Source organism: Esox lucius, chromosome 8 (assembly GCF_011004845.1).
Source record: "Esox lucius isolate fEsoLuc1 chromosome 8, fEsoLuc1.pri, whole genome shotgun sequence".
Classification (NCBI taxonomy): domain Eukaryota; kingdom Metazoa; phylum Chordata; class Actinopteri; order Esociformes; family Esocidae; genus Esox; species Esox lucius.
In genome coordinates, this window is record NC_047576.1 from 20,604,875 (window position 1) to 20,632,731 (window position 27,857).

At 43.4% G+C, this 27,857-nt stretch overlaps 1 protein-coding gene across 7 annotated transcripts; it reads left to right on the top strand.

The window, feature by feature from the left end:
- The first annotated feature begins 276 nt into the window (after window positions 1-276).
- Window positions 277-27,791, top strand: nek1 (NIMA-related kinase 1). 7 transcript variants are annotated; one of them, XM_029121717.2, is made up of 35 exons: window positions 277-446; window positions 1,223-1,371; window positions 2,092-2,188; window positions 2,966-3,063; window positions 3,194-3,277; window positions 3,370-3,437; window positions 3,526-3,612; window positions 4,571-4,625; window positions 8,575-8,775; window positions 8,851-8,923; window positions 9,037-9,185; window positions 9,433-9,504; window positions 10,346-10,405; window positions 10,485-10,532; window positions 10,656-10,736; window positions 10,837-11,057; window positions 11,248-11,367; window positions 11,900-12,014; window positions 12,176-12,250; window positions 14,655-14,738; window positions 14,875-15,048; window positions 15,148-15,393; window positions 15,482-15,544; window positions 15,688-15,922; window positions 16,908-17,036; window positions 17,128-17,298; window positions 17,634-17,852; window positions 17,968-18,073; window positions 19,040-19,116; window positions 19,436-19,659; window positions 22,457-22,614; window positions 24,724-25,079; window positions 25,164-25,297; window positions 25,401-25,533; window positions 26,982-27,791. In XM_029121717.2, the coding sequence occupies exons 2-35, from the start codon at window positions 1,255-1,257 to the stop codon at window positions 26,993-26,995; spliced, it is 4,344 nt and encodes a 1,447-aa protein (XP_028977550.2). In that variant the 5' UTR covers window positions 277-446; window positions 1,223-1,254; the 3' UTR covers window positions 26,996-27,791. The 7 variants fall into 7 exon arrangements, with proteins under 7 accessions (XP_028977550.2, XP_028977552.2, XP_028977551.2 ...); XM_029121719.2 differs by having other exon boundaries at window positions 11,248-11,331; XM_029121718.2 differs by having other exon boundaries at window positions 278-446; window positions 15,485-15,544.
- The last annotated feature ends 66 nt before the right edge of the window (window positions 27,792-27,857 follow it).

Genomic DNA, 27,857 nt, shown 5'->3' on the forward strand with positions numbered 1-27,857 from the left:
CAGGTGTGCATAATGATATGTAGAAAACAGACTTAAAACCAATATCGTTCATTCTGTCAACAAACTGACAATTATTCATAAACTGTTCGATTTTTTTGTACTGAATAGATCTCTGTGATAGCAACTACAGTACAAACAAATAATGTTAGAACTCAGCGCTCTGTGGTACCACTTTTCTTTGTGCCTTGTGGTTGCTAAGGAAAATGTCCAGTAAAACAAACGCATACAAGCACTGTTCTCCAGTCTGGCTGGATTTCTTGACTGACAGCTGTATTAGCGGATTGGAGGTGGACTTCATCACAGTCGACCAATAAAACGAAAGAAGGGCTCTGGTGTAACTAGGTAGAGAGCGCGAGTGGCTTTTTGAGGTGGGACTGTACTGGATCGAATAGTATTCCCATCTCATACGAATTAGATGCTTCAAAGCCGGAAGCAATATCCTAATGGTAAGCACATTTTGCTATATTTCAATAATCTTAAAGACTTTTTGACGTGTGAAGGACAATATGCGAGAGACATTAAGATGCCTGTTCTCAGTGGCTGTCAAACTCTCCTTCAAATCCATGGCAATTTTATGAGAGCTATCCTCACCACCAGCCCTAGCAGAAAAGAGCTAAGGTCCTAGCAGAAAAGAGCTAAGGTCCGGAGCTAGCTACTAGCTACTGTGTTAGCGTTACAGTAGCTACACTCCCTGTACAACATGCAGGCCCATCATGGGAATGGGAACTCCTATCAAATGCATTAAATGAAATTAGAAAGAGCGTATTTTTATTTAATGTGTCAATAAGGCTGTCTAATCTTACGATATGTGTAAAAAATATATAATGCTATAGCACTGCTAGGTAAGAAGGTAGAACTACATAGCTATGTCTTGAAACCTAATGTAGTACTATATTATTTAGTGTGTATGTAGTGTGTGCAGCTGTCTGTAGTGTGAATCGTCACAGTGCATGGCCAAGGGGCTGTTCACAATATTTAGTAAATTATTAATGGCCTATTGCAAGACAGCTCAGTAGACCTGCTGCTCTGCAATTTTTTGTGCATCAGTAACCTTCAACAAACATCGAGTTGACACCCCTGAGCCGTATTGTGTCTTTATTTCTAGACTAGTAAAGTAGCCTTAAGCTGACATCCAAAAAAAATTACAAAATGTGAAATAATTGGTCTGGTACTATACATGTAAGGTCTAAAAAATCACTGTTTTCTTTTTGTCTCTGACCAGCCCCAGCATGAGGTGTCATTTGTTTCAGAGACATGAATAAGTATGAAAAGGTGAAGAAGATTGGGGAGGGCTCCTTTGGGAAGGCGATCCTTGTGAAATCCAGGGAGGATGGAAAACAGTATGTCATCAAGGAGATTGGCATCTCCCGGGTAAGAGACAAGACATGTAACTGTCTTATGTGATTGTATGTGATTCATATTCCATCTCTAGTGTTATAATTGACTAACAAATACATGTTTAAAACTCCCACGTTGGGCTGCATGTTTCTATGTTTAGTTTATACATCCAAATGCTGTCCCAGCTCAGTGAGTCACAATTGTTTTCCTAAAGCTTTGTGTGCGGTTTTGTTTGTACTGAAAGCTTGGCCTATGTTAGCCAGCGCTCTTACAGTTCAAGTCTGGTTGTAGGTGTGTTTCAAAACAGAACTTTATTACATTTGTTAATGAACCGGGCTGCTCCCCCAGGTTCGGAGGCTGATTCCCCATTCTGGCCAACGGATGAAGTAGGCAGAAAACAACTGATGTTAGTGGCCCCTGTAGGGCTAAGTAATAAGTAGGATTTCACCTGTCGATTTCAGAAGGAAGCAACAACCTTTCTTGTTTTTGCCTGGTTGGCATGATGGGCCCTAGCCTGGTTTACCTAGGTCTAGTTGTCCAAGGTGCATTTGTCATTGATTTTGTTGTTTAGAAAAAAGATCATCAAGCATTGTGGTAAAATATCTCTGCGGTTCTCTCTGGCAAAGGTTTGTTCTTTCAAGTAAGGTTTTTGTTGTTGTAATGGCACAAACAGGCGTGGCAATTTCACTGAAATTGTTTCCAGCTTTAATCAGATTTTCTTTTCTACTTCATCACTCTGGCGTCTTTTGGCAGATGTCCAGTAAGGAGAGACAGGAGTCCAGGAAAGAGGTGGCTGTTCTGGCCAACATGAGTCATCCCAACATTGTCCAGTACAAAGAATCATTTGAAGGTAAAAACACAACCTATACAATACACAGTCCTGTCAATAGTCAGCAGTCATAGCCAGGTTAACTCTGGGCTAGGGCCTTTCAAAACGGAGTGTAAGACTTGTATTTGTGTTTATAATGCGTATGACCACTTTCATGAGAATGGCCATTGTTATGCCATGCAGAAGGTTGATTTAGCTTAATTTAAACATGCCATCCACAGATCATGAAATGTTTTGTTATTAGTTAGACTAATAACCAAACATTTGAGCATTTTGGTCTGTACATGGTTCTGGTGTTTCTGGTTTATTTTTTAAAATCAGTAAAACATTCCATAAGTTTGAAAATACAAGCCAAGAGAGCAATATACTGGCTGGGGCTGCAAAGGTTGTTTGCTGCTCAGAATGGACAGCTGGTAAAGTACATTTAAATATTATAAAAAGCAATTACATATTTTCTCAGGTGACATTTTGCAGATTGATTATCCATGGTAACAGCCTGAAGTTCAAGGAAATTCTGGGCCTACATTATTTTTGTTGGGAGTATAGGTTTTAATACTCCGGTCCCATTTCTTATGCTTTTGATTTGAGGTTTTCAACGTAATGAATCTTAGTCTGTATGTCAGTCTTGCCGGCACCAGACTCCAGAGGGAAAATGAAGGATCATCACTGAAGATGAATAACCCTTCCAGTGTCTCAGTCTAGTCTGTTCAACATCTTCCTAATAGAATAATGCAGTTTGTGTCCTGTATAAACACAGACCAGTTGGTTGAACCAGTGCTTTCTCTCTGTGTTTTTTAGAGTGTGGATGTCTGTACATCGTAATGGATTACTGTGAGGGAGGAGACTTATTCAAGAAGATCAACTCTCAGAAAGGAGTGCTGTTCTCAGAGGAGCAGGTAATGAAAACCAACAATGGAGTAACGATGTGAAAATCACCTGAAAGCTTGTCTAGCTATAGACAGAGATTGTAATGAAGGGAGGGTTTGAATATAACCCCCTTTCTTTTTACTTACTGTGACTTCATAGATCTTGGATTGGTTTGTGCAGATATGCCTCGCTCTGAAGCATGTACATGACCGTAAGATCCTCCACAGAGACATCAAATCACAGGTAAATAAGAACTGTAATCCCACGTTTTCTTTAACATTGAGCTAATTGCTGTGTGCCTCACCTATTGTGCTGATATGGTTTTGAACTTTTAGAACATATTTCTGACAAAAGATGGAACCATACAGCTTGGAGACTTTGGGATTGCCAGGGTGCTGAATAGGTGAGTAATGCTAGATCCTTGTGTTTAGTGAAAGAGGGGAACTTAATTGCAAGGGTAATTTCCGTGAATCTAAAATGATCTGTTTTAGTACTGTGGAGCTGGCCAGGACGTGTATCGGGACGCCATACTACCTGTCACCTGAGATTTGTGAAAACAAACCTTACAACAACAAAAGGTAACCCGCACCCATGTTTTTTTTTTTAGGGATGTTGTCTCACATTGGGATGTGGACCCATGTCTTGTTGAGGGATGTTGTCTCACTTTGGGATGTGGACCCATGTCTTGTTGAGGGATGTTGTCTCACTTTGGGATGTGGACCCATGTCTTGTTGAGGGATGTTGTCTCACTTTGGGATGTGGACCCATGTCTTGTTGAGGGATGTTGTCTCACATAGGGATGTGGACCCATGTCTTGTTGAGGGATGTTGTCTCACATAGGGATGTGGACCCATGTCTTGTTGAGGGGGATTGGGTTGTGAAATGGAAATGTATTGCAAGCAAGTTTATTTATATAGCACAATTCATGCATAGAAGCAATTCAATGTGCTTTATAAAGAAAAATAAAAAACAAATACTGAAATGATAACATCATATGCACCAACATCATATTTGTGCATATGTGAATGCATATAAGGTAATGGATGCCCTTTAGAGCTTTGCTGCTATTTAAAAGATGTAGAGTTTTATCCCCATAATTGTACCCATGTTTTATATCTGTCCTTATCTACACTCAGAATATTGCGAAAGTCATTGTGGGGAGTTGTGGTGGCAGCCTCCTCCACCATGATTTATACAATGGTGTCATGTTTGGCTTTTATTGAGTCGACTTGGTGGTTTACATCCTGAGTCTAGATGTATTGATTCCAACCTATTTAAATATGCATAGTGTAATCTAATCAACCTGTGGAACTCATTTGTTTTAATGCGCTGCAGTAAGCAGCTTTGCTATACAGCAGTATGCAGCTGAGGTCTTTTTGAGTGCCTGTCGTTACGTGTCTGCCAATGTGTTGTTAACTGTCATCTATAGCAGCATCTGTCTGTGTCATACTGTGGAGCAAGTATGTAATGTATCTATCCTAGAGAATGTATCCCTCTGTCCATCTCTATGCTGTCTCCCTTTCTCTACTCTTTTAGTGATGTTTGGGCCTTGGGATGTGTCCTGTATGAAATGTGCACGCTAAAGCATGCAGTAAGTATCCTCTGTGTGTGTGCCTTAAATTCAAAAGCTAGGTTTCAATTCATCTGTCTGGTGATTCTTAAAAAATAAAAATTGCTTTTTTTATTTTTTAGCAAAAATAGAGAGAGCCAAATAAATGTGGCTGAAGTGTTTCCATTACTATTTTTTGCGAAGTAACTTGCCTATATACTGTCATGTAAAAAAAAAAGTAATTACCTTCCCTGGAAAGTTGTCTTTTATTTAACGTATTTGGACATATGGATATATATACAACCCAGTTTCCAAAACAGTTGGGATAATAAAAACAGAATGCAATCATTTGTAAATAGTACAAAGACAACATATCAAATGTTGAAACTGAGAAATGTTATTGTTTTTGGAAAAAGAAATGCCCATTTTGAATTTGATGCCAGCAACTTGTTTTAAAAAAGATGGGACAGGGGCATGTTTACCACAGTGTTGCATCACCTCTTCTTTTAACAATACTCTGTAAGCGTTTGGGAACTGAGGAGATGCTATAGTTCTGAAAGTGAACTGTATTCCCATTCTTGCTTGACATAGGATTGCAGCTGCTCAACAGTTGGCAGTCTCCTTTTGTTGTAATTTTTGAGTAGGGGACAGGTCTGGACTGCAGGCAGGCCAGTTTAGCACCTACAGAGCCATGCTGTTGTAATACGTGCAGAATGTGGTTTGGCCTTGTCCTGCTGAAATAAGCAAGGCCTTCCCTGAAAAAGACATTGTCTGGATGGCAGCATATGTTGCTCCAAAACCTGTATATGTTGTTCAGCATTAATGGTGCCTTCACAGATGTGCAAGTCACTCATGCCATGCGCACTAATACACCCCCATACCATCACGGATGCTGGCTCTTAAACCAGGTGCTGATAAGAAGCTGGATGGTCCCTCTCCTCTTTAGTTCAGGGGACGCAGTGTCCATGATAATGTAAATGATTATTGCATCATTGCATTCTGTTTTTATTTACATATTACGCTGTGTCCCAACTGTTTTGGAATAGGGGGTTGTGGTATTCAGTTCAGCACTATTAACAGGGATAAGCTATTTTAAGATTACACTGAATATTATACTTCTCAACCATTTATTAATCAGAAAAATCTACAGAAATGCTATTTCATATTGCAGAAAAAGTATACCCCTAGCTTCAATTGCTGGTGTTGCCCCTTAATTTTCTGACATAAATTCATGTAGTCATTTCTTGTAACCTTATATCAGTCTCTTACATCTACTGGGAGGAATTTTTGCCCACTCTTTACAGTACTGCTTGATGTGTCTTTTTTTTTTAGGGCATTCTTGCATGCGTGGCCAACTTCAATTCCCCCCAAAGTATTATTGTAGGATTGAGATCTGGGCTTTGACTTGGCCATTCCATAATCCATTTCTTCTTTTTGAGACATTCTGTTGTAGATTTGTGTGTTTATTTTGGATCGTTGTCCTGTGGCAAGTTTGGTTTTAGCTTTTTGAAAAATGGCCGAACTCTGTCTTTTACTCATCTGTCCAGATCACATTATTCTAATAGTTTTGGTCTTTACCCTGGTGTTGTCTGGCAAACATCAGTCATGTCTTGATATATTATTTTGAGAGCTGAGGTTTATATCCTGACCTTCCATGTAGGCCAACTTTATGCAGTCTTTTTCTGACAGGTGACTTCTTCACTTCAACATATATTGTTTAAAAAGTGGCCTTTTGATCACTATGTAACACTGGAGACTTATGAGATTTTTTTGGTCATCTCTAGGCCTTCAATTGTTGGGAACAGCTGTCCTAAGTAGATCGTCAGTGGTCTGGAATTTGTTGGTCCATTGGACACACAGGCAGTGTAATAATCTACTTTAAACTCTGTGGAAGTTGCTTTGTAACCCCTCCCAGACTCATCCATTGTCTTTATTCTAAGGATCTTAGACCTTGGCATGATATGTTATCACACATAAACAAACCAGACCTCCCAAGTTACACTAGACATTGTATGTGATGGTAAAGGTAGGGTGCACTAACTCTTTCCTAATAAGGAAATTGCATTTTTGTTTTTTAATTACAGAAAAAGAAATGTATGTGATTTTGTTAAATTGAATTATGTTTATAAATAATGTGGTTTAGATCAGATATCCATGTGTCCAAATATGTAATAACAAGAAAGAAAATGGGAGGGGGTTTGGAGAGCTTCTATTTATCGGCCAATGCCAGCATCTTTGTGAGAAGAGGCCGATACCCTGTTCCTGTGCTAATACGACACCTAGAGAATGTATATGATGTATAGAATGCTGTTTGTGTATCAACAATGTACATGTAAAGCATCTAACTAGAAACCGATTACTGTACATTTCTAGCTAATAGCTATATAGTACCTAGACCTAAAATGAAGACAATGATTGTAGTTCTTTTCAGTGTTCATAATGATTTGGTTTCGGAACTATATTCACTTGTTCTATTAAAACAGTTGAATGTAAAAATTAACTGAAACGAAAATACTAATTGTCTCTATACAACTATAAGAACATTGGTTGTGGGAAAATATACTAGTTGTTTGTCAATCAACATAATATATTTTAGTTTTTGGTGTATTTCTTCACAAAGTTCTACCATGCATATTAGTTGGGAGAGAGAAATGTTTAAACTGCTCTTCCTGAGTGAGAGAGCAGCGTGTTTCAAGACCGAGTCAAACACTTGAAGTGATGTATAATGCAGTTCGTCCATTGCCACATAATAATAACTTTATTTTGTATAGCACTTTTCTAGTACAATTACAGTGCTTTACACACAATAAAAATTCATTGAAATAAAAACAAATATACAAACATATATATCAGGGGTGTCAAACCAGTTCCACTGAGGCCCAAGTGTCTGCAGGTTTTAGTTTTTTCCTATAAATTGGTTCCCAGTTCTGATCTAAACAACCAGGTGAGGGTAGAATCTAACCAATTAGTGACCTAATTAATCAATCAAGTACAAGGTGAGAGCGAAAACCTGCAGGACCGTGGAGCTGGTTTGACCCCTCTGATATATATTATACATTTAAAAAAGTAAAGGAAGTAAAAAGAAAAAATCTAAAATATTTGAAAAGCCATTTATAAAAATGATTTAAAAGAATGCACTGACGTAGCATCTCTGACATAACCATAAACGGTTTTACTTTTGGCTTACTATATGTAGCTACTGAAGCTTGTAGCCAGTGAAGTTTATCCTCAACTAATACCCTGTCTCCTGTGTGGCAGACTGCATCTCTAACCACTACGCTGTTTAACAGTGGGTACTCAGGTAGGTCAGGTCAGTGACATTTGCGCTTCTTGGCTGGCTCTGATTTACGTAATCCAGCAAAAATAATAGACAATAGAACTACAAAGACCACTTTCCAGAGGGTGTACTTTTCTTTTTCACATGACTGTAACTACAGCCTTCATACCCTGCCCACTCTGGTGTTTAGGAGATACCATAGACATTAAAACAGTGTGGGTGGAATGCGAGAACTAATGCTCCCATATTGCCAAGCATTCTCATGTTCCTATAGGTTGCTACTTTGTAGGACTAGTAATCTGAAACCATTTCATGTTTAAACTTGCAATGTGATGTGTTTCAGTCAATATTCAAATTCAAGACTTATCTTACAGATAAATTATATATGAATATGTAAAATCATATTTTTATTTTCCAATAAAGAATGGTTAAATATGTTTTATGATCTTTAGACCACTATTTGGCGAATAAACCTGGTAAAAAAAAACCTGCCTAGTTACTTGGTTCCATAACAGTATATTTAGAAAGGGGCAAGATATGAGCACTCAGACTGGATCATGTATAATTCACTGTGTAGGATTCTCTTGGGAGTCTGGTGTGCCTATCATAGAGACATATTTGAGTTCCGGGTCTGTTTAATTCTGAGAAGTTCATATTATATTCCTGTCAGAAAGAATGGGCATTATTTAAGGATTTATGGGCGTTTTCTCTCAGTTTGAGGCGGGCAACATGAAGAACCTGGTTTTGAAGATCATACGTGGCTCGTACCCACCAGTGTCGATGCACTACTCCCAGGACCTGCGCACCCTTATGGGCCTGTTGTTCAGACGCAACCCCCGGGAGAGGCCCTCCGTTAACTCCATCCTGGACAAACCGTTCCTGTCCCATAGGATTTTCAGGTTCCTCACTCCAGAGGTAGGATACGTGCGCACACTGAATCTAGACCTTTTTTAGTAAAGAAACATTTACCCTTGGTTTTCTCCTACTCAGATCATCGCTCAGGAATTCAGCCATAGCTTCCTCCACAAGCAGCCTAAAGCAGGTGTGGCGCATGGGCCACCAGGTAGGCACGACCCACAAAAGCCAGGTCCCACCTTTGAACAAATACAGCCAATGCCTCCCTCTTATCCCTAAAACCTCTGTTGTGTGGCGTCTCATCCTCATTTGCACCTGCAGCCAAACGTCCCGCCCTTGCACCCGTGCCCCTAACCCCAGTCCAGAGGATCACCAAACCAGCCGCCAAATACGGAGTGCCTTTAACTGTCAGGAAAGCCTCGGACGCCAGGAAACCTGCTGAGCGGAAACCAGCCGTCAAACACAAGCTGGTTAGTAGTGGAGGAGCGCCGGTGAATTTCGCTCACCCCTTCTAAACAGGATGACCCTTCACCAGCTGGGCAGCATGATCGTCTGCGCGTATGGATGTACGCCGCCCCTCCACGGACTGCTACTCTACATGTTTTATATCTGCGTGTGTTACTGAGATGTTTAATGGTATACCTCTAGTTGGCCATCGAGGAGGTGTGTGTGTGTGTGTTCCTCCGAATCTGAAGCCCAGTGTTATATGTTGCTCAGGCCCCCGCCCCCCTCCCAGCAGCGCCCCAGAGGAGAGTGAGTCGAGTGGAGGAAGAGAGGAGGAGATATGAGGTAGCTACAACGGAGAGTGCCCCCCTACCTCCTGTCACTTGTATTAACCCCCGGATCTGTCCTCCTTTTCCTCGCTCCATTAACCCACCCACACAAAGTTCTGACCTTACACGGTTGTTTTCCTTCTCTCATCACTCTACCCTAAACAGATTGCTGCCCCCCCCCACCCCTCTCCCAGACTATTCGACTAGCCTTCCTGTCACTCTTGCTCACTTTCTCTTAAGAGGACTTGTGTTGTTTTCCCCTTGTATACCTGTTCTATACCAGTGAGGTCCTACCTATTGCTTCTCAGTAAGTTCCACTTTGTTTGCACTATTAAATGTTGGCTGTACCCTATTTAAAATCGCGGGCTGTTTAAGAATTTGCTTCAAGTTATATCATGAAAATCATGAAAATTCTGTCATTGATTTGCTTATAACCGAGGCATTTTGTGAACTTATTTAGAAGAACAAAGTCTTCTAAATAAGTCACATTTTGACAAAGTCACATTTTGAGTTGATACAGCCTTGCAAGATAAAAATACAAATGTTAGTTGCTGTCTATTTGATGTTTTATATTACACACACGTAGTGCTCGGGGGTCTAGCAGAAGGCGATGAGAATGATCTTGTCTCGTTGCACTTCAGCGACTCCCTGTGAAAGGATACACAAAAGAAAATGCCAAATAGTTATTTTTCATTCAGATATTTTTTTTTATATACATTTAAAAAAAAACATCTTATATGATTACGTTTTCTTGACGTTGATGATGTCAAGTAAAATGTTAATTTGAAGCCTATTCACAGCCTATAGGACCACTCCGCTCCGTTCAGGACTTTGATCATGTTTTGTGTTGACTATAGGAGGGTGCCAGGAAGAAACGAATGGAGCTCATAGAGAGAGAAAGGAAGCAGAGAGAGCAGGTCAGATAAACGTTTCACATGCTGTATTACATCTTTGTCATATGAAACCTTGGAATGGTCATCGTTATTATCTCCTCAGGTGTTTCTGTTGAAGGCTGGACAAATGAAGAGGTTTGAGAGGGAGAAGGTAAGAGAGGTTGTGTAGTCGCAAGCATTAAAGTAGTTTTCGGACCAGGCATTTGTGTTAAACCACCATATCGAATACATCAGTGATGTAAAGTAGCGGTGACGCGTGAACCATGACCCCCAGATAAACCGGATCAACCGGGCCCGAGAGCAGGGCTGGAGGCACGTCCTGAGCTCTAGTGGAGGCAGTAGTCCGGAGAGGAAGGTAAACTGACCCATCATCATCCTCACTGAAACTGTGAAAATGTTTTATCCTCAATCAGTCAGTCCTCTGTAATTTATCCCTTTCTCTTTACTGTCACCAGTGTTTTGTAGGAGGTGGCGGCATGATGGCTGGGTTTGCAGGTCATGTCCCAGGACCTCTGCTCCCTGCTCCATGTCCCGCCCAGGGCCCAACTCCTGTACAAGCACCCAGAAGCCCATATGAACACTACCATCCTGCTCTTGACCAGCAGTTTAAACCCCCAACCAAAGAGGGCGCCAGAGAGGGAGCCCAACCTACAGCAGGAGGAGACACTCCTGTTAGGTGGGTTATTCCCATTGGCTTAGACATCAGTGGATATCCCACCCACTTGACTGCTTTATGACACTGGCTTGCTAGATGTTTTTTTTTCTCAATTAACAATTAAAAATGCAAAATAAAATCCATGTCGTCCATCATTTGATTAGGTCATTTACTGATGCAGTTGACCCATTGTATTGTCTGTACATTTAAGGGGCGTTCCTGCTGCTGCTGGCCCAGTGCTGCCCAACGACCCCGCTCCTCTCCCAGACCCTGAGGTGGTGAGGGAGCTAAAGAGGTGGGAGCAGGTCACCAGACAAGCTCATTTTAGCAGGTCTGTAGTTGGTCACAGGCTGTTCTGGTGAAAAAGCATTTTCAAATTTTCTCTGAATTGCTGGCTTGACTGTTGGATTGTATCTTACTGAATTCTCACCCCTTGCCATTTTTATGTAATGTAATTTGCGTTTCACTCTTCAATGTTCATCAAAGAGTGAGAGGCCTCCTCCAATGCAAAGCCATTGGGATGTTGAATGACCTATGTTCCTGAAAGACTGCATTCTCATAGCAACAACCATAGTAAAGCCCACAGGCCCCCAACCTGCCACAGAGTCACTACAGAACACTGAGGCAGGGCAGACCATCATCCTCCCTGAAATGGTGCTGTGCCAATTTGCACCGCTCACTGAAGGACCCCAGGGAACTGTCTGAATGCCCTGACAAGAGCACTGGTCGCATGGACGGAGCTATATTGCAAGGCAGCGTGCCATTCTAGAGTCCCAGATTCTACTTCTTTGTCATGATGGTAAATGTTATATCAGTACAGATTTAATTGCGCACACTTTTTATTTTATTTATTTATTTTTCAGCTGTGTCTCCGGGCAACGGGGTCACCCGGCAGCTGAACGAGTCAATCAGGTTCAGGAGTTCCTGCAACGTAAAAGAGATGCCATGCTGAACAAGGAACGCGCTGAGGGACAGCTGGTAAGCGGTTTCCCATAGGAGGGCAGTTCAGTTTTCACAGTCAGTGATCATGACAACCAAAGAATCTGGAATCAAGGTTGAATTGAATGCTTAGCAGAGTTTGGACCAAATGAAGCAGATCTTTATCCATCTGAAATGTGGTTGAATTGAACAATAAACAGGGTGCCCGGCAAAACCTGGCAGCCATCTACGGTCGCTCCACCACCAGGAGACTCAAAGTCAACAAAGAGGAGGAGGTATGAGCTCAGCTTTCAGCTCTGGATGTCCAGCCAGGCCGCCCCACTCCATCTGACCCCCCCCCCCCACCCCCCTCCACCCACCACCACCCCGTCACAACATGCCCCAAAGCCTCTGGCTTGTCCCCCTGTTGTGTCTGCATGGCGCTCCCCTCAGACACGTCCATGTAACTCCAGGTCTCCCAGCAGCCCCCCGGTGTACTGCATGTTCACTGGTGTTTTAAACTGAATGCAACATTGAAAACATCTGAGAGAAAAAATACACTTAATTTTGTGCGCAAGTAATACTGCTTTTTTTTTTTTTGTCCTTCCCACTAAATATTTGTGCATATTATACAGTGTTTTTCCTCTTTGCAATCTTTTTTTAAATGAGAGATTATTCTCGAGTAACTCGTGTTTGACTAACCAAATAACGTATTTTATTTATTCATCTTTTATTTCTGGTTATCTCGATTGAATCATATCATGATTTAAATTTGCATTGACTAATAAAGTATTTGACTTAGTTCAGGGAATTGTGAAGGGAGGGACCATTCCCTTTTCAAGACACGCTAGGGGAATGCCTTTGCAACCTGGACATGAACTTCTATGGCCAACAGGTATTGAGTTGGCCTGGAAGCCCGGCTCTGTCCACTTGTGTCATATCCCTTCATCTTATTTCACTGTGAACTCTCACTGCAGGTTCTTGGTACCAAAATAAGGCTCAATCCAGAACAAAATGAAAAGTAATGCGTCTTTAACAATTGGTTTCCATCTTGGTGCTTCATCTTGTCATGTACGTCTCAGTTTGTGCATTGACTGATGCAGACCGTGTTCAATTACATTTGAGGAGCGAGTTCTTACTACAAGGGTTGAAGTCTGACATTAATGTCTCTGTCTACCGCTGAGACAGGTGATTTTACTTGGTGATTTAGACGTCACACGCGGTGGGTTTACGTTGCAGTAGCAGCATCGCACATTCTCCTCACCGGCCCTGACTTCATTTCATGGTGTCAACCCCTTTTGTCTTATTTCGGATGGTTTCCTAGAAAGCCGGCTGTTTGAGGAGACGTATTGTTGGACTGGTTGTTAGGAGGAAAATGGGGTTTCTTTGGAACATGGAATGCAAAATGCTGTAAAAAAATGAATTAAAATAAAATGAATTAGAATAAAATGACACCAGCTCCAGAAGGCACCAGTTGGGTCACATTCCCTTAATGTGTTTTTTCAAAGCGTTAGTTTCTTGAAGCACAGCTGTTGACAGAGCTCATGTGAGTGTTTTGGAAGGTGCAGTGTTGGCACTCTAGAAAAGCATGGCAGCGGCAGTGCTAGTGCAGGCCCCAGCCCAGTCATGTTAAGCAGGTGCTACCCATTAAGCCAGTAATTCCAGTCCCCTTGGCCGAGGGCAAAAGGGGAGGAAAAAGCGCACATTGTGGGATAGGATTGAGAGATTCCCGAAACTAAAATAACCTGAACGCTCAGGTTATTACCTTAAATGTATCTCCTGGATAACCCTGGCTCTGAGCTACTCTTCAGTGGTGTGCCGGATTCCTCTCAGATTGCAAGAACATGCTCTGTTTGTTTGTGAGACCTGAGTGTCCCAGCTGGCATGAATGCCGTCATGCCAAAGACCCACCCACATGGTTTGACCCAAGTGCATCGGATCCAGCCTGCCCTGGACAGAGTACGTCTGGAGGGTCTGTCACTGATTGTTGGGGCTCCACGTTGGCTCCAAAAGCACCTTGGTTCCCACTTGTTGAGCAGACTTCTATGGCAGTGCCGTGTTGCAAGCACACGCTTTCCCAGGTGCACCGGCAGGTCTGTCACCCACAGCCCCTAGCCTTCAAGGTCTTCCCACTGCCACGTTTGGTGTTCCAGATCAGCTGGACTGTTTTATGAGTGTAACTGAATTTCGTGTTAAGGCTGTGAAGGTGCTTTCCCCGCAGTGTGTTGTATGTTGTTCCCTTCCTTCAGGGAACCAAGGTAATATTCATAATTCAGAAAATAATTTTTTTTTGTATTTAATGTGGATGACTTTTTAATTGTGTTGTACCTGCATGTTATTTGTTGTATATAACTGTTAGTGGATTCTTTTGTCATCAGTTAAAGATGCAGTCTGGGACTTTGGAAGTAACAAAATAATTTTTGGCTGTATGTTATATGTATAACCTATTATTACAATCACAGTCATACCTCATTTAGCCAAGAAATTCCGAGTTTAAAAGCTGACATTTGGTGCACCATGTCTGGGGAGCCACTTTTACAACCAGTGGCCATAAATGACAGACTGCATCTTTTAATATTTGGTATTGCTTTGTGTCATATGATTTGGAACTTGTGTAACAGTGATCCGCTCTGTATCATCTTCCTGAAATGCGAAGTACTTCTTTGCGTGTTGGTATAATTTTTGCTTTCATCTTCTTAGGAGTACCTGTCCCGGCTAAGACAGATCAGGCTACAAAACTTCAATGAGCGCCAGCAGATCAAAGCACGCCTCAGAGGAGAGAAGGTATCCCTGCACCAACGGGGTGCTGTCACAACACACAAACCTGATATCGTTTCTAATCCGCCTCTTAACTTCTGTTCTGCCATTTTGTGTGAGGATAATGGCGGCGTGCTCTGGTTTGTTCTCACGTTCTTTCCAGTATGACAGCGATGGCTCCGACAGCCAGGAGTCCTGTGTGGAGGCGGAACTTAGGAGAAAGAAGATTGAGGCCTTGAAGGCCCAAGCGCAGGCCCGTGCTTCTGTACTGAAGGAGCAGCTGGAGAAGAAGAGGAGAGAGGCCTATGAGAGAGAGAAAAGGGCCTGGGAGGAACATGTGAGGCCCGGTCTCTTTTATACCTTTGTCTACTCCCAAGTGGCCCCTGTATGTTGGACCAATGTCACTAACCTCTTTCCTGTTGTGTGTTTCTGTCAGCTTGCGGCTCGGGGCGTGAAGGTTGGCATGGTTCCCGGATGTGTAACCCCAGCAGTAGCCCCGCCCTTAGGGCCTCCCTCCCAACCCGGCCCGCCCCTCCCCGTTCAGGAGCCTCCCTCCCAGCCCGGCCCGCCCCTCCCCGTTCAGGAGCCTCCCTCCCAGCCCGGCCCGCCCCTCCCCGTTCAGGAGCCTAAACCCTTCACCACTGCCATCTCCATGACTGCTGCCCTGAAGGACGTGGGAGCAGTCAGTAGACACTCAGTTTCTCCCAGTTCTTATGCACCGTTGGGATATTGTTTACCACACAACTGAAGTATTCATCTCTTTCTCCCAGCAGCTCACATCTGGGGAGAACTCTCCTTTAAAAGAGGACTCTCCTAAAACGGATGCAATTCAGGTGAATAGGGCTTGCATCAGTCGTGATGATAGTGAAGCAGTGACTTGCTTTTACTGTGAATTGCTATCATACACTGCAAAGACAGTGAGTTAGCCCGTTTGGTAAATGTAAGGCAATGTGTTTGAGTTCAACTGTGATTTCAGAATGAGAAGAGGGAGATCCTACGTAGGCTTAATCAGAACCTGAAGGCCCAAATCCCTGAGGAGGAGCGGTCAGACAAACCCCCGGAAGGAGAGGGCCTTGCCCCCCAGCGGAGCCCGCCAGTCACAGAGGAAAGGTCACACTCTGGTGGGGACAGGAAGAAATGGGATGCTGGTGTTCCAGCTGTCATCTCTCTTGCCCAACAGACATTAGAAGAAACCTGCATCAGAACCACAGGTGAGTCGACTGCCTTTCTAGAACCCGTCTCTTAAATAGAATACAGAAGTGTGGTATCACTCTAACTCACCCCCCATCTCTTGTTTTCCCATTGGGATTTTACCCTAGGACAGGGTCTGTATATGGCATGTTATTGTTACCCCTAAGGTACATTGAAAAAGTACCTGTAGAAGTGGCTTTGAACAGAACCCTGATGCATTTTAAACTTTGTTTGACAAGTTGTTCTGAAAGGTTATTAAATTACCTTCAAATGATAAATAATAGAACCGATGTTGAAAGAGTCTGAAATTTAAACCATATCCCATATTGTGTCATTAGAATGTGTGAAGTGGTGCCGTTATATTTTTGGATTGTAACTTTGGTGATCAAAGCACCAGCTTGACATTGTTTGTCAGAGGGTAAAATCCCTATTGGAAAAACTAACGGGATCAGGGGGATGAAAAAGAGTGATAACACTAAGATGTTCAGTACTGCTATCACACCTGGTCTACTCCAGGGACATCTATAAAAATCACTATGAAACAGTTGCGAAGCCATTGCCAATTGCAACTACTTTTGAGGGCATTAACATGATTGGCAGTATTTGTTGTGGCCAACACAAGGTAGGGCACAAATGCTAGTCAAAGCACGACATCAAAAAGATGTGTAATGACCCTCAAATTAAAGCTGACAGTCTGCACTTTAAACCCATAGTCAATGTTTAATTTCAGTGTGAAATGTCACCTGAGAAACACTTCTGGGTTTCAGTGTAGGTTCGTTCAATACCTTGTTGAATGCTGACATTGTCATTAAAGAGAATTCCGGGATTAACACAATAACACAGAAAGGCATCATTTCACTACAAACACATTGTCTACTCTAGGGACATTGTCCCAGTCATTGTCAGCCAAAGTGAGCATGAGATCGGAAATGTTGGGGTCTGGCTCCTGCAATATTACTCTGCATTCTCACCTCATTTGATCTCCCTTCTACTCCTCTACCCCAGACACCCAGGCTCTGTCAGCAGAAGTGAGACTGCCCTCTGGTGGCGACAGGAAGAAATGGCAGCCTGTACCTCCTGCCATTCTGTCCGTAGCTCAGCAGACCCTAGAGGAGACCTGCATAAGGACCGCTGGTGACTAACCTGTGCACGTGTGTCCCAACACAATGTCTGGTACACCCGGACCGTATTTGTACTAACTGAGGTCTGTCTGTGCCTCTTGTAGAGCAGACAGTGGGGGAGGTTATTCGTATGGACATGCTACATGATGACGCCCCCAGAAAGGCGTGGGGCCGGAGCCCGGATTCTCAGTTGCTGAAAGTTCTACAGGAGGCGGAGCTGCAGCCTGTTACCCAGCTGCTGGGGAATGTCAGCATCTGTGAAGAGAAACCAACTGGTGAATCGCTTTAATTTACCCACTAACACACTCCGTATCCCCAGTCACATTCATTACAATCTGTTACATTGATATCTACCAGCATGCAAGTGAGAATAGTCTACCTTCTAATCATCTCTATGTACTCTTTTTGCCACTTAAATGCAACAACAAAACATCCCTTATAAAAAACAAATCTATTCAAATGTTTTTTGAAAAAACATTTTACTAGAATGATAGGTGGACATTCAGTTGTATGGTAGACGAAGCTGCTTTGGTTTTAGCCTTTTCATCTAGTTCAACAATAGCGCACATAAGTACTACCAACTCTATAATGATTCTCTTTGTTTCCCCAGACACCCTTAAGCAGATCGCTGAGATGGTTGGTGTGAGGGACGTTAAGGAGGTCACATGCCCTGAGCCTAGCCCCCTTCCTGTGACACCTGTCATTCAGAACACAGCGGTCAAAGGTCAGGAAGTGTGGTCGACCTCAGTAGAAGCGACTAGTGAGGAGACTAGGCCAGCTCTGTTAGAAGAGATGCTCAAGACGCCACCTAAACCCATAGAGGTGGACGGTGAGTTGGCATCATGTCGGACAGGTTCTATACACTGCCACTTCACCCAGAGACATGCAGTCAGTTATATACACAGCAAGTGTGACCCTACCTAAATCTATCTGAATATTTTCAGATCCAGCAGACTTGGAATCCCTGGTCCTGGAGGAGGGCCTGAAGCAGGTCGCAAGTCCCCCATCTGGAGTAGTGCAGGCATGGGAGAAACAGGCTCTACCACTGGGGTGAGAACTTACAGGCTTCAGTGTGTGGTTGTTAAACTATTAGCTAATGCAAGACAACTGTACAGCTTGTAGAATGAGCAAGAGTGGAGTGTATAGTTAGCAGTGAAAAATGTGTAAGTTGGGTAAATGTTTTTCACTCTGTCCTTCCATGACCAACCATCAAATCCAATAATCTATTGGCCAAATTAATTTTTATTTCAGATGTATTTTTTTGTTAAGTATAATGATCAGAGAGAGAGAATTTCAAAACTTTTGCAAGATAGGCTTATGGAATAAGTAGGTTTAACTGCTGTCCTGAATCCCTCCTTGCCAAATGAAGACTAAGCGTGGGTTTTTATAAAACACACTGCCAATTACCATGACAGGTTAAACAGAATGGGCAACTTGTAATATTGAGGTTATTAACGTTCCTTGAATGGTGCTAGGTGCTTGTGATCCCACTGCCATGTCGGGTTGTCTAAAAACAACTTCATTTACAAGCCTTAAGGAACAGATGCATTCATCATAAAGGCAATCTCCCTACAGATCTAATCGCTCACATTTATCATATGACCGTGAATGGAAACAGACAAGGAAGAATTTTCCTACCAAGTAAAATTGTTTCTCTCTATCTTGTTCTCGCTCCCTCACTTTATTTTTCTTTATTTTTTCTTTCTCTCTGTCTCCTCTCTCTGTGTAAATTGCCCAGCACCACCTTTTACTAGAGCATGATAACAGAAATTTAATCCAAGAATTGGCATATTCTTAGTGTAGTTAATCAAGAAGTGTGATTTTAATTTACATAACTAACATTAAATACGTCTACCCTCAAAAGGGACCGTAAAGGAATTTAGCCGTAATATTGCAGAATTTAAGACTCGGTCTTGAACCTCAATAAGCAAGAATTATGTCTTGACTGAAAGTGTAGGACCAGCCCAATAACTTCCTGACCGATGTTTGCTGTGCTGTATATTCCTTCCCTGTTAGGCCACCAGAGGGCAGTGTAACACCAGCAGAAACCAAGGAGGTTGGGGAGAGAGCGGAGAAACTTCCAGAACCCTCAGGTCAGTGGAGACGGGCTCATGAGACTGTCCTCCCAGTGAGGCCGGGGCGCCATGCTCATGAGACTGTCCTCCCAGTGAGGCCGGGGCGCCATGCTCATGAGACTGTCCTCCCAGTGAGGCCGGGGCGCCATGCTCATGAGACTGTCCTCCCAGTGAGGCCGGGGCGCCATGCTCATGAGACTGTCCTCCCAGTGAGGCCGGGGCGCCATGCTCATGAGACTGTCCTCCCAGTGAGGCCGGGGCGCCATGCTCATGAGACTGTCCTCCCAGTGAGGCCGGGGCGCCATGCTCACGTCTGTCTTTGCCTCCCTTCCTCTAGGCGTAGCCCCAGCGTGTGAGGAGCCTCTGTTTGTGAAGCTGTGCTCTTCCCCGGCCCACCGTCGTACTGTGGCGTTGGCTCTTATGTCGGCCCAGTCGTCCATGGAGGACTCTTCCTCCTCTATAGCCTCGCGCTCCCGCTCTGTCTCCCCACTCCGCTCCAAACACCACAGTGCCCTCCTCATCGGCTTGTCTACCGGCCAGTTTGACGCCAATAACCCCAAGGTGAACAGCGTCTCTCATCCAGGAGACTGGGGATAAGAACTAATGTCAGTTTGGAATCGTTAAGGAAATATTAGGAATAACGAAGTAATACCACCCTCGTAATCTCACTGTGATCATTTATAATAGAATACTGTCACAACTGGTAATTAACTATTAACCAAACAACAGGGCTTCTCAGTGAACCCATTTGACCGCAATATGCACCAAAATATTTTTTATGTGCAACATGGAATTTTAATTACTATTATAATAACTAAGGGTTCTAGCTGTAATCGCACTAATTTCTTTGTATACAACTACATTTGTCAACTTGGGCACACATGATCCTCGTGAAAACATACATATATATCTCTTTCTCTATCAAAGCCCTGTAAAATTAAAATAAGATTTAGTGGTGAATCAAGTATTTGATACACTGCCCGATTTTAATTAATTTGCATTTTATTGCATGACATAAGTATTTGATACATCAGAAAAGCAGAACTTAATATTTGGTACAGAAACCTTTGTTTGCAATAGCAGAGATAATACGTTTCCTGTAGTTCTTGACCAGGTTTGCACACACTGCAGCAGTGATTTTGGCCCACTCCTCCATACAGACCTTCTCCAGATCCTTCAGGTTTCGGGGCTGACGCTGGGCAATACAGACTTTCAGCTCCCTCCAAAGATTTTCTATTGGGTTCAGGTCTGGAGACTGGCTAGGCCACTCCAGGACCTTGTGATGCTTCTTACGGAGCCACTCCTTAGTTTCCCTGGCTGTGTGTTTCGGGTCGTTGTCATGGTGGAAGACCCAGCCACGACCCATCTTCAATGCTCTAACTGAGGGAAGGAGGTTGTTGGCCAAGATCCCGCGATACATGGCCCCATCCATCCTCCCCTCAATACGGTGCAGTCGTCCTGTCCTCTTTGCAGAAAAGCATCCCCAAAGAATGATGTTTCCACCTCCATGCTTCACGGTTGGGATGGTGTTCTTGGGGTTGTACTCATCCTTTTTCTTCCTCCAAACACGGCGAGTGGAGTTTAGACCAAAAAAACTAGATTTTTGTCTCATCAGACCAGATGGTCATTGGCGAACTTCAGACGGGCCTGGACATGCGCTGGCTTGAGCAGGGGGACGGCGTAGTGTGTTACTAATGGTTTTCTTTGAGACTGTGGTCCCAGCTCTCTTCAGGTCATTGACCAGGTCCTGCCGTGTAGTTCTGGGCTGATCCCTCACCTTCCTCATGATCATTGATGCCCCACGAGGTGAGATCTTGCATGGAGCCTCAGACCGAGGGAGATTGACCGTCATCTTGAACTTTTTCCATTTTCTAATAATTGCGCCAACAGTTGTTGCCTTCTCACCAAGCTGCTTGCCAATTGTCCTGTAGCCCATCCCAGCCTTATGCAGGTCTACAATTATATCCCTGATGTCCTTACACAGCTCTCTGGTCTTGGCCATTGTGGAGAGGTTGGGGTCTGTTTGAGTGTGTGGACAGGTGTCTTTTATACAGGTAATGAGTTCAAACAGATGCAGTTAGTACAGGTAATGAGTGGAGAACAGGTCAAAATACAGATCAAATACTTATGTCATGCAATAAAATGCAAATTAATTATTTCTAAATCATACAATGAGATTTTCTGGATTTTTGTTTTAGATCCCGTCTCTCACAGTTGAAGAGTACCTATGATAAAAATTACAGACCTCTTCATGCTTTGTAAGTGTGAAAACCTGCAAAATCGGCAGTGTATCAAATACTTGTTCTCCCCACTGTACATCAGTCACAGGACAGGACCTGTGCCTTACCTCTAGTAAGTTGCCTTGTGTAGCCAGAACAGCTCAAGGATACGACAGGACATGTTTTCTCACACAGCCTTGATTTTATAAGATGTATGAATCTGTCCCCTGTTGTGAAATGATGCACAGCTGTTGTTGCCGTGGTTCAGGAAATATGCTCTAACCCTTCTGTCGGTTCCTGGTAAAATGGGGGATGTTCTGTGGTATTTCTAAGCCCTGGTTTGTCTTCATTAATAAAGCCAGTCTTGTTAATCACGTGCCTGATGGGATAGAGAGGATGTGGGTCTTTTATAACCTTACTCAGAAATGTTAGAGAGAGGCCCATGGTGAGGCTGCAGGGAGGCCCATAAGGAGGCTGCGGGGAGGCCCATGGGGGAGGCTGGGGGGAGGCATAAGGAGGATGGAGAACCTCCCTGTTTTTTTTGACGAGACTGTGTGCGTGTCTGTAATTGACTGTGTGTGTCAGTGTGCTCAGGTCCAGGTTGGAGCGCTGCATATGTTTTGAGCGATGGCTCACCCTGGGCGGAGAGTTATTAACGTCATTCTTTCCTGGTGTTTCATTATAACACAGGCAACTGCACCAGCTTTACACACACACACACACACACACACACACACCCACACACACACACAACCAATCAGGTCCTTAAACATACTGTCAATTGACACCTCACATACTTGTCCACTTTCAACATAGCTACAATGTGGCTTGCGTGTACTGCTGGGCACATGACATCTGAGGTACACTAGATAACAGGGTTAGCAAGCAAATGGAAAATATCTTTTTCATAAGAGAAGCTCCACACGGGAATGGTGTAATTGAGACAACAACAAAAACACACGTTTTAACTTAGTTCATATTTCTTTTTTTTTCTTTTTTTATGTTTTGTCATGTTAGCTTGTTAACTATGTTATGTCAAATAGAATCCTTGTGCCAATGTTTGTAATATTTCTTTCGAAAGTCATGAGTGCACTCTTAAGATCAGTTAGTCAAGGTGGCTGTGTGGCTGTGTGTCTTAGATGCTGCGGACGTGCTCTCTCCCAGACCTCCGCAGACTGTTCAGCTCTCTACAGGAGGTCATCGGGGCTGTTGCCCCTGCCAACCATGATAACAATCTGGACACGGAGGACACGGAGGAGGAAGAGGCCAAGGAGGATGAACAGTCAGAGACAGAGGAGTAAGTGTATGTCCATATGGCAGAGAGGTGTGTGTGTGGGTGTGTGGGTGTGGGTGTGTGTGTGTGGGTGTGTGGGTGTGTGTGTGTGTGTGTGTAATCTATATACACTGATCAGCCGTAACATTATGACCACTGACAGGTGAAGTGAATTACACTGATGATTTTGTTATCATGGCATATACAGCTCTGGAAAATATTAAGAGACCACTGCAAAATTTACTATTCATAGGTATGTGTTTGAGTAAAATTAACATTTTTGTTTTATTCTATAAACTACTGACAACATTACTCCCAAATTCCAAATAAGAATATTGTCATTTAGAGTATTTATTTGTATAAAGCAACAACTGGTCAAAATAACCCAAACATTTCAGACCTCAAATAATGCAGAGAAAACAAATTCATATACATTTTTCAACAACAAAATACTTTTTAACTTAGGAAGAGTTCAGTAATCAATATTTGTTGGAATAACAGCTTTCATGCATCTTGGCATGCTCTCCACCAGTCTGTCACATGGCTGTTGAGTGACTTTATGCCAATACCGGCACAGAAATTCAAGTAGCTCGGCTTTGTTTGATGGCTTGTGACCATCAATCTTCCTCTTAATCAAATTCCAGAGGTTTTGAATGGGGTTCGGGTCTGGAGATTGGGCTGGCCATGACAGGGTCTCCATCCACACCTTGATTGACCTGGCTTTGTGGCATGGAGCATTATCCTGCTGGAAAAATCTATTCTCAGAGTTGGGGAACATTGTCAGAACAGAAGGAAGCAGGTAGGCCTCTCCAGGTCTCCATCTAACCACTAGACGACCAGGTGTTGGGCAAAGCTGAACATTTGACTTGTCAGAGAAGATGACCTTACTCCATTGCTCTATGGTCCAATCTTTATGGTCTTTTGTAAACGTCAACCTGGCACTTCTTTGCTTCTCATTGATGAAGGGCTTTTTTCTAGCTTTGCACGACTTCAACCCTGCCCCTAGGAGCCTGTTTGGAACCGTCCTCACCGTGCACTTCACCCCAGCTGCTGTTTGCCATTCTTTTTGTAGGTCACTTGATGTCATCCTAGGGTTGTTGAGTGACATTCAAATGAGTTGACGGTCATCTCGGTCAGTGGACAGTCGTTTTCACCCTGTGCCAGTCTGTAGCTTTGTTGTCCCCCATGTCTGTTGCTTGACCTTGTTCTTATGTCTGTACGTCTTTTACATTTTCAGGATGGAGGCAACCTGACGCCCACTGTATCCCTCTTCCAGTAAAGCCAAAATGTAACCCTTTTCCTCACTCAAAGCTTTTCTTTTGTCATAATGAATAGTTATTTTTTATTCAAATTACCTTTGCACTGTTTTTCCCATCCAGCTGGTCCTATTGCAAGAGGATAGTGATGACCACAGCAGTGGTTTTTATACTTTCCCTCGTTAAATTAGATTTGGTTCAGGTAATCACCTAACCAGTACCTCTAAGTAAAATCATTGTTGTGATTTGTGATTCATCAGACCAGGCCACCTTCTTCCATTGCTCTGTGGTCCAGTTCTGATGCTCACATGCCCATTGTTGGCAGTTTTGGCAGGGGTTTTCGGCTACGCAGCTCCAAACGCAGCAAACTGCAATGCACTGTGTTCTCACACCTTTCTATCAATACCAGCATTAACTTTTTCAGCAATTTGAGCTAAAGCAGCTCGTCTGTTGGATCAGACCACATGGGCCAGCCTTCACTCCCCATCAATGATACTTTGCCGTCCATGACCCTGTCACCAGTTCACCACTTTTGCTTCCTGGACCACTTTTAATAGATACTGACCACTGCAGACTGGGAACACCCCACAAGGGCTGCAGTTTTGGAGGTGCTCTGACCCAGTCGTCTAACCATCACAATTTGGCCCTTGTCAAAGTCGCTCAGATCCTTAAGCTTGCCCATTTTTCCTGCTTCTAACACATCAACTTTGAGGACAGAACGTTCACTTGCTGCCTAATATATCCCACCCACTGACAGGTGCCATGATAACGAGATTATCAGTGTAATTCACTTTACCTTTTAGTGGTCATAATGTTATGGCTGATCTCTCTCTCTCTCTCTCCCTCTGTGTGTGCGCGTGCGCGTGTGCGTGCTCAGTGTATATGATGATGAAGACCTGAGGGAGCTAAGGGCCTCAATGGAGAGACTCCTGCAGGAGGAGCACAGTGAGGAGGAGGGTGATGATGATGATGATGGAGAAGAAGAGGGCGGCTCAGGCTTTAACAGGAGCCCCCCCGTAGTAGTGGGAGTAGAAGGCCTGAATGGCAACCCTACTGAGGATGATGATGATGACGATGCTGCTGAGGTAGAGGAGCGGAATGGGATGGATGAGGATGAGGAGGGTTCTAATGAGAGTCCAGGTGATGAAGAGGCAGGACACACATTCACCAATGGGCTTGCGGGAGAAGAACAACACAGTAGTGAGAGCCAGCTCAATGAGGAATGGCAGTCAGGTAGGTCCTTTAAACACACCTCTGTCATCAACAACCCCAGTGGCTACAACACATGCAGATTAATAATGGGGGTGTGTCCACCAGATGAGAGCGGCGGGGAGGAAGACTGTGAGGCTGAACAACAGGACAGCATCTTCAGCCGTCTGGAAGAGCTGCGCTTCAACCTTGAGCAGGAGATGGGCTTTGAGAACTTCATAGAGGCCTACAACAAGATTAAGGTACGAATGGGGCTTTACAGTCTAATCTGTCTGTGTCATTTTGGATCTGTCACACAGCAGTTTCTGGTGGTTAATAGGCTTTGCGTTGTGATACCGTTTAAAGGCCATTCATGAGGACGAGGATGAGAACATTGACATGGGTCCCAACATGGTGCTAAACATCCTGGGGACGGAGCACCAGCACCTTTACCCCAACATCCTTCACCTGGTCATGGCTGATGGAGCCTACCAAGAGGGTTAGTATCACACGCAAAGGAAATGGTTAAATAATATTCTAATATGTATACTTGATGTTCCTCAGGTTCTGGAAGGTGGCAATATATTTGGCTGCCAAAACGGCACATTTTGGTTTTTAACCGGATGCATGTTTTTACATTTTAAAGTAATTAATGATCATTTAAACAAAGAAAGATGCTTTAGTTATATTGTTTGTTCATAATTTAATTTCCCTATCTCGACTTTTAAACACAACTCATTCAGCGGGGTAATTTGTTATACCGATCTAACCCAAATAATCTTATGAAGTACTCCTACCAATCAGTCAGTATTTTCTTTCTGTCTCTCACTGTGTATGTGTCTCTTCTGTATCCCACTTCCCTCATTAGCCTGTATTTAAAGATCTCTTTTTTTTTTCGTGTGTTAAGTCACGTGTTATTCTATTAATTGGTTTTCTGCTAGTGTGTTGAGGCACATTAAAGCAGGTTTTCTCTTAGCACTAGACTATGTGAAAAAGCTCATAAACTCTGTAATCTAATCAGCCCAACCCTTTCTCTTCCTAAAGCACAGCACTTCTAACCAGTCACGTTAAGGACTGTAGTCATGTGAAACACACTGAAGACTGCCTGTTGGCCTCCCCTTTCCTCCCCCCTGTGCCAATTCAGCTGTCAGGCACCGGAGGGGGTTGGAGGGGGATTGAGTGTTTCACTCGTCTGATGGAACAGAACGGAACTCCCCCAGGACTTGGGAGCAGAGACTACAGAAAAAGTTCCCTCTCTGTCTCTCTGTTTCAGTTCTCTCCTAACTCCCTGGATGAAGCTCACGTTAGTCTTTCTCTTGCTCCGACCCACGCTGTTCTGTTCTAGAATTCCAGTGATGGTCTGCTTGTCGCGAACAGCCTCACCAGCTCTCCTTCCATCCATTTTCATTTGATCTCATGTGTGGCTCAAACCTTTTTAGGCAGAGAGCAGAGGGCAGGGAGGGCTGCTTTAATGGAGCCAGGCACAGCCGGGGGAGTTCCTCTCACTGAAGCCTTTTGATTTCAATCACTTTCACTATTGCTGCTTTAAACCTGTCTGTAATGTGAATTAGTCCAACCTGTCACTGAAGATTAGAGCAACCTTCCTTCATTGATGCTTAAATAGTTTCATTTTCTGAATGGAGTGTGTGACAGTGAGGCCTGTTGGGGTGATTTGGACGAATACTCTTTTATGGCTTATTGGTCTTGCACCCTGCCAAATTTAAGTTTGTCCTCCATCACCCCTCTATTTCACTGTTCAGGGTTACTGACTTGGGTTTGTAGAAATGTCTGCAAAACTCTGAGGCGTTATGTGCTAACCACCATTATCTCTAGCTTCTGCCTATTCCATGGTTAATTTGGCTTTTAACATGCTCTCTCGCTCTCTCTCTCTCTCTGTCTGTCTGTCTCTCTGTCTCTGTCTGTCCCTTCTTTTTCTCCATCTTTCAGATAATGATGAATAGGGGATGATTGCGTCCAAGCCGCTGGCATTTGGGGACAATCTGCTGGACATCTGATGTCTTCCCATGGAGCTTGCATGTGGCAGACCACTGTCTGCACGGAGAGCTGGACTGTAGTGGTACGAGCCCTGGTCACACCTGCATGAATCAGTAGGATAACCAGTACTTCAGTGTCTGTTTTATGTCCACTTCCAAAACCTGACACTCATTTCTTAACTATGTTTTCATTTGAAAGTGCATTATTATTGGTCCTTTCTGGTAAACAAAGTTCAGCTGAAGGTTTTGTCAAACATGGTGTCTGTGTCTGTTGGAATGTGGACCATCACCATGACACCATTTTAAATGGTCCACTCAAGTGTCTACTACAACAACCTGGTCAAACAGGATTGGACCTCCAAAACGTCAGGTGATCTTCCTAACGCCATTCTTAAAAACACAAACCAGGTTCTATAAACATGCCAGTCTTTTTTTCCATTATAACCAGTTGGACCTCTCTTTCGTACTTAGTTTTTCATACAACAAATGGTTAAATGATATCTACAGCAAATGTCTTACCAGTTCCGTTTGTCAATGCTTGAAACGTGGTTCAGCTCAAAAGGAAGATGTCGTTTTAGTTTGAGGTGGATGTTGCCACGGTAGCAGCCGCACTGGAGTGCTACTTGTGTAGTATGACAAGTAAGATTAACTCTGTCAAGAGTGTTGTAAAGATAGAAATTAATGATGGTGATTTTAAAGCATTATTCTTATATGATAATAAAGAAAATATTGTAATATGACAATAAATGCACACCTTTTTTAATCTTGTGTTAGGTGTGGTTCTGTGTTGTACTGTATGCTGTGTGTTCATATGATGACTGCCTGGATC